Source organism: Lipotes vexillifer, unplaced genomic scaffold (assembly GCF_000442215.2).
Source record: "Lipotes vexillifer unplaced genomic scaffold, Lipotes_vexillifer_v1.1 scaffold740, whole genome shotgun sequence".
Lineage (NCBI taxonomy): Eukaryota > Metazoa > Chordata > Mammalia > Artiodactyla > Lipotidae > Lipotes > Lipotes vexillifer.
The window spans coordinates 2406943-2418750 of record NW_006778610.1 but is presented as its reverse complement, the minus strand read 5'-3'; the positions used below and the strand labels follow the sequence as shown (position 1 = coordinate 2418750).

At 41.9% G+C, this 11808-nt stretch overlaps 1 protein-coding gene across 1 annotated transcript in view; it reads left to right on the top strand.

Annotated features, from left to right (window-relative positions):
* The window catches only part of RASGRF2 (Ras protein specific guanine nucleotide releasing factor 2), a 230889-nt gene that overhangs the window by 170667 nt on the left and 48414 nt on the right, over positions 1–11808 (top strand). The window contains exon 18 of the mRNA XM_007451722.1: positions 8926–9032. Within this exon, the coding sequence (XP_007451784.1) occupies positions 8926–9032 (107 nt within the window). The remainder of the gene's footprint in view (positions 1–8925; positions 9033–11808) is intronic.

Here is an 11808-nt window from a genome sequence, read left to right as displayed (position 1 = left end):
TGCGGTACGCGGGCCTCTCACTGTTGTGGCCTCTCCCGTTGCGGAGCACAGGCTCCGGACGCGCAGGCTCAGCGGCCATGGCTCACGGGCCCAGCCACTCCGCGGCATGTGGGATCTTTCCGGACCGGGGCACGAACCCCTGTCCCCTGCATCGGCAGGCGGACTCTCGACCACTGCGCCACCAGGGAAGCCTGGGTTTCTTTTAATATATTGCCATATTTTAATTTTCAGACTGGTTCAAGTTATTGTCTTCCACAAACCTGTGTCCCCTCTCAGTTTCTAGCCTGTCTCTTTTCTTCTTATCTCAGCAGTTTTCTTGAAAACTCATTTAAATTTGCTTACTCTGTGGCTTCACTTGTTGCCGACTCCTCAAAGGACCCCATTCTTCTTTGTCAGAAGTCACCGTGGCCCTCCATACTGGCTGTGCGTCCTTGTTGCATCTTTACACCAGCACAAAAGCTGATGGCAGCAATGGGAGGGCTGGAGCTTACATAGCGATGAACACAGGCAGCTAGTGCTTCTTGTGAATAGGCATTCAGACAGGGTGTTTCAGTGGGAAGAGGCTGGATTTTAGAATCCAGTGACCTCGCCATAAATCCTCGCTCTGCTTTTACCATCTGTGACCTTAGGTGGCTACTGGACTTCTCTGAGCCTCAGTTTCCTCATCTGTAAAAATGAGGAATGTGTTTTATACAATTGTGAGAATTAAAAGAAGTAACACTCAATGGTTCTCAATAAGTTTTGTTTTAAACTTAGTATATAATCATTTCTTCAAGAATCTAAACAGCACATATTTTTAAAAATCCATGAGAACAATTCAGCTGACAGTCTTAGTTACTGATTTTCTTGAAAAGTGATGGCAAAGGGAAGATCCTGATTTTGCCATTCTTCATGTATTTTTTCATCATAAATAATGATAGACCTGCTGAGCTTCTTTTCCTCATTCTACAAGGATGTGTTTTTTTTCATTGTTACAGTTAATTGTACTTAGAGAAAATCTCAGGTTAAACTAAGTACGGAGAAGAACTTTACAACCCAAGGGTAAGGATACACTTCTAGAAAAATTTTTTTAAAACCCACTATGCAAAATTTGTCCATTGCCTCATTAGTCCTTTCACATTTCTGGCCATGTGCTTTGAGTGGGAGCTTACCTCCTCATGACACACATACACACACATACACACACACACACACTCACACACACACACACACACACACACACACACACGCATGCATCTCCCCACCATCTCTGACACCTCCCGCACCATTGCCGTCGTGATATGAGTTTGAGGAAGGGGTATGGTGCAGTTTGGTCAGAAATTTGTAACCTAAAAATGCTTCAAAACATCTTTGCATTTCATTGATGTTTTGAAGGTCTTCTAGGTTACAAATTTCTTTATCTTTAGTGGAAGGTACCAGAAAGAATGCACTCTCATCCTCTGGGTGGGGTGATATGAGGTTATAAGTCTAGCATGGCCTTACCCATTTTTGCTACCTGGAAATGAGAGCAGAATTAAAGCACTAAAGAGAAATAGACATGGGCCAGGCTAACATCAGCCTCTGAATCAAACAGGATCTGAATCTAGAACTATCTCCAGATATATAAAATAGTAATTCCCTTTTTACTCTAAGCGAGTTTGAATTGGGTGTTCTGTCCCTTTGCAAACAAAAGATTGCCAACTAAGAGTCCATTAAAATAGGAGTAATTGAATGTACCAGTAGATTACTACACCAAATTTCCTACTATATACAGACTAAAGTTCAGTTTCCACAGTTGTAGGAATTCTAGATCATATCTCAAGAATGAGTCTGTTAGTTTATAGACTCAGTGAATACTGTTATCACAGTGTTCAGCACAGTGTATGTGCAAATCTGTTTGTCTGCATTAGCCTGTTTTTTTTTTTTTCGGTTTACTAGCTAATAAAGCCTCTTCATATCAGGAAAATATTCTAGATTTGGTTCAGTGGACAACAGGGAGACATTAGAAATACTTGGTGCTGGAGCAGTAACAAATTAGAGGGATATTTGAGATTACTCTTGAAGAGGCAGCACCGTGCTCATTTGCAGGGTTTTGAATTACACATTTTTGGTGTTTTACTTGTTTGGAGGCTATCTTCTCCCCATTTAAAGAGCCAGCTCCATGAGAGCAGGGACCACATCTCTTGTTCACCCAATACCTACAGAGAACCTGGAACATAGGTTGACAGACGCTACCAAAAAGTTAACAGTATTTGTTGACCTACTGGGAAAAAGCAAGGAGAGACAGAGAGGCGTGAGGTTTCCCACCTGAGAAGTGGAAACCATGGTTGTTCCATTAAGTCAAAAGGAAAGTTACGGTGGGGAGGCGCTTGAGAGCAAAAAACATAAATTTGATTTTGGGATATGTTTTTTATGAGAGAAGAATGTGTCATTAATATGGAAATATCTTGTAAGAAGCATTTCTTACAAGGAATAAGGGATTTGGGGGAAAACCCGTGGGAGAGAATCATGTCCCCGAGGGAGTGAGAACTGGTTGGAGTCAGCTCGAGAACAGACCAGAAACCAAGGTATGAGGCAGAGGATTGGGTGGAGAATGGGAAGAGTGTTTAGTGACAGAAACAAAGGGGGGGCCATAAGAGGATGAGCATCCTCTGCTTGTTCCTTCAGACATGTTTCAGAGTAAGGAACGGACTTAGTTATCCAGAAGTTCTGGGAAATTAATGCAGGTGGTTTAAACATAGTGCTAATAATCAGACTGTCTGTATTAGTCACTTTCAAACTGTTTTATTGCAGCCCACTCTCATACATTTTACATTTTGACCCAGGATACACACACACACACACACACACACACACACACACACAACTGGTATAAAATTTTCCCTAAAGAATACTCACTCTCACTATGTACAGTCTACTCAGTTTTCGTCTATTTCATTGTTTAAATGCTGATAACAACCCACTAAACTGATCTCACTGTCCATTAATAGATCATGACTGGAAGTTTTAAAAGCCCTGGTTTATATAATGGTCACATAGGAAATGTAATGAATTTGTGGAAAGAGTATACTTTGAGAAAATTTAAATTCCAGTTAGATAAATAAAAGTTTTCATTTAAAATCCATTACCGTATAAAACTCTATAATGGTGCTATGTTCTTATCGCTCTTCAAAATTTAGAAAAGAGAATTAAGAGGACAGCACTTACTTTCCCAAAGTAGTCAAATAGCATCTTCTCTTGTAGCTTTAATAATATTTACCAACTTGCAAGTAAAACTTAAAGTATAAACTTCGTATCCAGGCTATGAGGTATAATTTAAAGCACTCTGGCTTTGGAAATGGGCAGACCTGGGCTCAAGTCCTGGTTCTGCCACTTATTAACTCTGTGACCTTTGTCAGGTTTCTTAACCTCTCTGATTTCCTGTTTATTTGTCTGTCAGTGGGGGAAACAACATTTACCCTACTTTGTTGCTGTTGTTGTTGAACAAGCCACATTACTCATGGTTCTATATTTGGTACTTGGTGGGCATGCAGTAAATGCCAATTGTTATTATTTCAAGGGTTAAAATATAGACCACTTGTTAAGCTCCTAGCACAATGCCGGGCACAAAGAAACAATAAATATGAACGATCTTTCCATGCCAACAACCAGAGTAGAAATACAGTTGTAATCCAAGTGCACAGAAATGTACAAACCAATTATATGATTTTGTACTGCACATGATTTTCAAAGAAAGATATCTACTGGACAAAGTAAAGCACATGGATAACACTGATGCTGTTGGAGAGACTGAGTCCCATTTGTATGAAGTGAAAAATTATTCATCACTGTTGTGGCATTTTTCTTAATTGCCTCACTGATATAGTCATTAAAGTGATCTCAATGCATTCATTCAATAAGCCTAAATTTATTAAGACCTACAATGCCAGGTACTGGGGATAAAATTATTCACAATAAGAAACAGGTTCTAGAAACGTGGTTAAAGTAACCAATAGTTAGCATTTACTTTTCCTTCCACGCAGCCCATCACCATGGACCACTGACATCAATATTATGTCTGTGCTTTTTAGCTCTTCCTGATTGTACTCTAACTTTCCTCACCAAGTCAGAGGATGGCCTAAAGATGCTTTGTTGGCATTAACAACAACTCCATGGTCCACTTCTTGGCGATCTACTTTAGATGTTAAAATACCTTCCCATGTTCAAGAATTCCTTGTCATTGACAGTTTGTCCTCAGCTCTAACTGGACAAGTCCATAATCCACCTACACGTAATCTTATTTCCATCTCACCATTATTTTACTTGCCTCTTACAAAGTAGGCAGTGAAGTTAGCTAAGTATCACATCATTCGAAGTATAAAATGAAAAATTTCCTCCTTTTCTCTATTTTAAAATTTCCATGCCTCCCTCCCCACTACTTTATTGTATGTCCTGCTTGTGATAGATTTCAAATACATAGTCATCATGGCAATATGGTGGGAAAATGCCCTTTATTCAGGTACATAGCATCTGCAGACACTTTCAAATAGTTTTCATTGGGAGTGCTGTAATTTCTGCTAAGAAAAATAACTGCTGAGTGCCTGTGTGCAAAGCTGAAGGGCCTACAAAGATGCCTGAGATAAAATCCCTTCACCAGGGAGTGTATAGTTTAATCAGAGAGATGTTGCATCTACCAGTTGCTCTAAGGGAGAGAATGACTCACAAGGTGTCTGGGGGAAGGACCATAAAGTTGAATCTCATTCTTAAATTCACACACACGGTGACTTGGTTCTTATCACTTTTCCAGATGGCTTTTGTTGCCCAAATTAGCTTGTTTGACCAGTGCCTACAACTGAAAAAAAAGACATGCATAAATTGGAAAGACAGGAATCTTGGGGTGACAGTATTCCAGATGTGTGATGTTAGTAAAACAAACTCTTCTGGTATCTGTGGAGTTTGGTTGTGCTGTGACATTTGTCAAGCGAAAGATGTTTAAAGCTCCCCAAAGATTTGCTCTTTGCTCTTCTAAAAAATGGCATAAGAACTTCTTGGGGGTGGATCCATGATTTTAGGACAGAATGCCTTCTACATGGATATTGCCACCAATTCGCTATATGGTTCGCATTTAAATTCAAAAATAAATATTGCCCAAGCAGCCCCCAGCTTAGATGGTAGTTTGCAATAAGGAGGAAATCTGGCGAGTTGCAGAAGATTGTTGCTCTGATCACAGAGCTTTAAAATCTGTGAAAAATGGGAATCTTTTTCACTGCTTGATCAACAGATGGAGGTCTTTGATCTTAGAAATACTCTGTCAATTCTATTTAAACCACCAATTTAGAAATTCCCTAAACCAGATACATAAATGATCAATCTGAGGGGCACACCTGTAGTAAATCCTGATAGATCAAGTTTTATTAACGGGGCTGCTCCTCACTCATTAACTGAAGTTGCCTTAACTGTGCTCTCATGTGCTCAGCTGATACGGATGGTCTTGCTGTAATATAGCACGTGGGTCCAGGCTCCCAATCAGACAGCCAGTCTCCCCTCTTTCCTGTTTTCTACCTCTTTTTTAATTTTTTTATAACATCTATATTGGAGTATAATTGCTTTACAGTGTTGTTAGTTTCTGCTGTATAATAAAGTGAATCAGCTATACGTATACATACATCCCCATATCTCCTCCCTCTTGCGTCTCCCTCCCACCCTCCCTATCCAACCCCTCTAGGTGGTCACAAAGCACTGAGCTGATCTCCCTGTGCTATGTGGCTGCTTCCCACTAGCTACCTATTTTACATTTGGTAGTGTATATATGTCCATGCCACTCTCTCACTTCGTCCCAGCTTACCCTTCCCCCTCCCCGTGTCCTCAAGTCCATCCTCTACGTCTGCGTTCTTTATTCCTATCCTGCCCCTAGGTTCTTCAGAACCTTTTTTTTTTTTTTTTTTTTTACATTCCATATATGTATGTTTGTTTTCTACCTCTTTAGCTCTTTGTACTGCATTTGGATAATTTTCTCAGATGTGTTTTTCAGATCTCTTTACAGTTTACTCTTTATTCAACTGGGTCTAACCTGTATTTATTTATAATATCTATCCCTGTTTTAAATTTCAACTTGTCTATTTGTCAGCAGTAATTGAAAGAATAATTCCATTAATTTGAAGACATTTTATGTGGTTCTTGTAAAATTTGACTTGAAATATTTTAAATTCTTTTCACATGTTTTCAGTTCCTATTTTTATATCTTTAGACTTTATAAACATCCTAATTTTAGGATATTTGAACTAGAACTCTTGCATAGTTCTAGTTTGTGAAATTCTTCGTGGTGTTGGAGGTGGGGGTGAGGTGGGGCGCTCCCGATCCCTTTGTCTACAGACCCTTGTTCATGGTGGATGGCTTGTGTGTTTTGTACTCTGGGATTGTGAGGTTTTCTTCAGAGGCCTTTCTTGTTGGTCATCCAGTATAGGCTGAGGGCGAGCGTTTGTCCCGCCGGAGAGGTTTTGGGTGTGCTTTTGTCAGGGCCTCCGGAGTTATCACTGGCTGGGGCCAGCCAGTAGTGGTTCAATCTGGGCTTCGAACCTACATGAGGTGCGCCTGTGGTTATCAGTTCTCAGGGAGCCTTTGTTTCACCCTCACTGAGATCCAGGCTAAGACAGTCAAGTTTCTTAACTGTCTCCTTTTGCAGGTTGGAGAATTTCTTTTCCTAATCCTCTCTTGGGCAGAGGGGATGGTCTTTTGAGAGTTCCAACTTTATGTGGGAGTCTCGGTTCTAACTCTGGCACTCACACTTCCTGGGCCTTCGTCTCCTGAATCACGTGGAGTTACAATCCACATCTCCTGTTACCAAGACTGGTAAACTTCTCTCCTCTTAAGGCAGACAGCAGTAATTCAGAGGCTTAGTTCTGGTTTTCAGATCTCTCTGTATGTTTGACCCTGGAAAATTCCTTATTTTCTTGAGAACTCAGCTGTGCATTTTAAAAGATATTTATTATATTTTACCCAGAATTTCTAAGCTTCTAATAGCAAAAGAGTTTTTCAGGATATCTAGTCTGCCAAGAGCACATCATCATCCTCTGACAGTGTCTGCTAGTGGGTGGAATATGCCTGTCTACAAAGAGGAGTATGGAGAAGGGGCCCCTGCCCTTTAGAAGCTCATGGACTTTTTCGTCTGACTCATTCATAGGTTCTGATGACTGTTCGTTCAGTCTTTCACTGAATCATCCTTACATTTGTAGCATATTCAAATAAATAGTTAGCTCCTACTATCCAAGCTTTTGTTCATTTATTCAGCAAATATATATTGTGTCCAGCATCTGCTACGTGCCGCATATATGCTCACGCTCAGCAAAAACATATCTGAGCCTTATCTTCATGGAGGATGAAAATAATCACACAAATAAATGCAAAATTGCAAATGTAGCAAGTGTCAGAAAGTAAATGTGCATGTTGCTGTGAGATGTGCAATGGGGGATTTACCCAGCTCAAGCCAGGAAAGGCTCATTTGGGGAAGTGAAATAAGAGTGGCTTTCACTGAGTGAAAGATGGTATATGCAAAGGCGCTGGGTTGAGGATGAGGGACTGAAAGAAGGGTAGTTAAATGGAAGAGGAAATAGTGAGAGGAATATGGTCTCAGAAAAGGCTGAGAGGGAGCTAAGAGCCAAACCATGGAAGACGTTGTAGGCTGTGTTAAGGAGTTTTGTATTTATCCTGAGTCATTGAAGGGCTTTAAACAGGGGAATGACACATCTAATTTGCCCTTTGGAAGATCTTTCTGACTTCAGAAAAGAGAACAGATTTGAGGAGGCAGGAGTGACAGTGAAACTAGTTAGGAGGCTATTGTCAGTGGACTGGATGATAATTGCTGGAGCTCGATGCCAGTTTTGGCTTTGTGGATATGATGACATGGACAGATTTGAGATTTATTTTGCAGGGAAAATATCAGGGAGAAGAAGAGAGATGGCCTAAGAACCATTCCAAAGTTTCAGGCTTATGTAACTGGATGGCTGATGGTGTTCCTTTACTGAGATGGGGAACACTGGGAAAGGACAAGGTTTGGTGGAAAGGCCATCGGTTTTTCTTTTGTACATATTGAGTTTGAGGTTTTTGAAACATCTAAGAGGAAAATATCAAGAGGCAGTTGGATATATGGGTCTAGAGTTCGGAGAAGAAATCTTGGGACATAAATATGTGAGTAATTTTTTATAGGTGATCATTAGATGAGATTTCCTACGGAGAGATGATAGATATCCCTTGAATATAGAGATGTGGAGGTTATTGGTGACTTCAGTAAGCTCCCACTATTTTCTCAAGTGCCATTCTAAATGCTTAACATTCACTAACTTAATCTCCAAACAAGTCTCTGAGGTTGGTACACTTATACCATGCAGGACATGAGGAAACTGGTCACCAAAGAGGAACCATAACTTACATAGTAGAAGAACAGGGATTTGAACCCAGACAGTCTGGCTGTGGAGTTCATGTTCTTAACCACTATGCTATACTGCTTCTCAATACGTGGGTGCACAAGAAAGTATTTGTATCATCTGTGAGCCAAGGCTCATCCATCTACAGATATTGAAAATGTTTGTGGTTATATAATGCCTTTGGAGCAAAAGTATAAACTAACGTTGATTCAAGTACTTTGTTAAAACTCCTTCTTGGCTTTATATTATATAACAAGACAGGCACAAATGGAAGTGTCACTAGACGGGCTTTAGCTTTAATCAGTGGCCTTTAACAAATATGTGCACATTATTCATTTAATTGCACCTGTAACTAGGTGGTGGCCTCGCTGCTGAGGGTATAATAGGTAAGTAAGCAGAACCCACAACAGTCTGAAGCCACTTGCTCCTCTGCCAAGATGTGTCATTTGTGAGTTTCATTAACCAATGTCCCAAAATAAGTGACCTTTTCCAGGTCCCTGGGGAGTGGCTTTAACTACATCGTGTGTGTGTTTCTTTTCCTCCTAAGGATTTAACAACACCGAGAGAACATGCGACAAAGAGTTTATCATACGTAGAACAGCCACCAATCGCGTACTGAACGTCCTCCGTCACTGGGTCTCAAAGCACGCACAGGTAATTCAGTGGCCTCGGTGATTACTTTCAAGGATTTTTTTAAAACCAACTTTTTAAGTCATTACAACGCCTTCTGATTCTTTGGAGTTGGAGTTTGAAACCTTGAAATTGGAACATAGGAAGGGAAAAAACTGGAGGGTGGGCATACAGATCAAAGCAAACAAACGTGTACTGCTAACATCTGCTGTTTCAGATCTACAAAGGGCACAACACAAGAAGTCAAGCAGGGCTCCCCTCTGCCCTCATCTCATCTCTCAGGCAACAGCACCCACTGCGGGCACTAGAGCTGTGGCAGGGCCACTGTCCTCTGCCACCTGGGAGCACTGTTCACAGGGCCCTCTCTGTAAGTGGAGTTGGCTCAGCTGGGGTGGTACCTCTTGGAAGTAAATAGCAGGTGTCCCTGGAAGTAAGCAACATTCTGGTACTCTGGCGTCTGGTCAGGGAGTGTTCTCTCAGCCCGATTCAGAAGATACTTTGCCTCGTGCCCTTTGATGTTTTGGTTTCCAGTACAGTTGTCTCTTGAACAATGTGATGGTTAGGAGTACCAGCCCTCTGCGCAGTGGAAAATTTGCATATAACTTATAGTTGGCTCTCTGTACCCATGGTCATGTGATATATGTGGTTCTTCCATATCTGAGGATTCAACCAACTGCAGATTGTGTAGTGCTGTAGAACTTACTCTTGAAAAACATCCACATACAAGTGGACCCATGCAGTTCAAATCTGTGTTGTTCAAGAGTCTAATGTACTCTGTTTTTAAATTGCATCATGCTGACAGGACACCTGCTTGTTATCTATTTGTGTGTTTTCAGTGCAAGTTTATAGAATTTATATGGATTTCACCATCTCACAAAATAAAGCAAGGGCCCCCTTTGCCTCATTGATTCAAGGCATGAATTGTGCCAAACGATGCCCCCACTGCCAAATAAAGGGTGGGCCCTCCTGGACACTGGCTGGCTAGCACCCAGCAAGGAGAGTTTGGGAGAGAGAAGGGGGCCCTTCATGGCTCAGATCAGAACACGGGAAGCATAAAATGTGAGTTAGCTAATGAGTAGAGAAAAAGAAAAAAATGCAAGGAATTCCCATGGCTCACTTCATTTTATTCTCAGAGGTCTGCCGCCTGGCCCTTGGTAATGACCGTTCATCAGAGAGAGTCACACAAGGGCCAGGCTTCTGAAACCCCTGTGGCAAGACAGTTCACTAATTGGAACAAGTGGGATTTGGACTTCACCACCAGTTGGCCTGTGACAACTCTTAAATACTAATTAAAATAAAAACAAAGACAGAACATTAAGTAAAGTATGTAAACATTTCATCTCACACATCTTTAGTAAATAAAAATGGATCCTGTATGACCCAAATTCTGAGAACCATCCTTAGCTCATTGAAATGTCTAGTCTCTCTTTTCCACAGTCTCAGTGAGCTGCTTTGAATCCCTTTTGCCTCATTGCAGATCAAACATGAGAGTGATGCTTCTCCTGCACCTGACTGTCCATCCCATCATCTCTAGTTTTTGACTCAGAGTTTTGGCTTCTGATTCCTGGATCCGACAGTGGCTTAGAGATGCAGAGTAGCTTCGACAGACAAAATTGAACAGATGCTAATTTGCTCTCGTCCCCAGTCACAGCTTGGCCCCTGCAAGTTCATGCCGAGACTCAAAGTCACAGCCCGGGTTTCCCTTGGCCCCAGCTTCCACCTCTCCTCCACATCTTCCCTCAGGAGCTCTAACCCTGCTTCCCCATCAGCCTCACTTACCTTTTATCAATCTCCAGTGCCCTCTTTTTCCTCTTTTACAAATTTATGTATTTATTTGTTTTTATTCTTGGCTGCGTTGGGTCTTCGTTTCTGTGCACGGGCTCCCTCCAGTTGCCGTGAGCGGGGGCCGCTCCTCGCCACGGTGCACGGGCCTCTCATCACGGTGGGCCTCTCCCGCTGCAGAGCATGGGCTCCAGGTGCACGGGCCTCAGCAGTTGCGGTATGTGGGCTCAGTAGTTGTGGCTCACAGGCTCAGTAGTTGTGGCCCATGGGCTTAGCTGCTCCGTGGCATGTGGGATTCTCCTGGATGAGGGCTCGAACCCGTGTCCCCCGCATTGGAAGATGGACTCTTAACCACTGCACCGCCAGGGAAGCCCAGTGCCCTCTTTTTCTAACCTCAACAGGGATCCCTCACAATTCACGTATAACTCTTATAGTAGCTGGAAAAGTACCACAAATCAAATTGCAGTAGGCTGGGGTTATTTTACTTTTGGTAAAGAGAATTCGTAGATGGGAAGAGATTGGTGTGCTGAATCCGTCACTTATAATTAAGAGATTTAGAGCAAAATGTTATCATCTGATTTGATAGCTACCTTGTACACGCATGTATACATGTGTGCGTACAGGCAATATCAAGTTGAATAGCACCAAAGCCATTGGAACAGAAAATGGATTGATGTGAAAGCAAGAGTCTCTTTATTCAGATTGTCCTGGTGGCCTTTAGTTCTAATCCAAAAAGCCCCTAGGTGTTATCTTTTGTTTGGACAGTTCAGATACTTTGCAGCCTGTTACTTCAGATGTGCTCACACATGGGAAAGCACTTTGTAATCAATTCCCATTAGGGGACCACACTGGGAAGCCCAGCTTCCCAGACCCTCTCCACATCAGGGGGTACATCGCTACATGTGTGGATGGTACAAATTGCTCAGGCATCCAGTCTTTTCTCTTGTCAGGATTACGGTATAAAATTTAGACCCCGACGTGCCAAAGGCAGTTCTTACCACTCACTCATTTGTCTTTT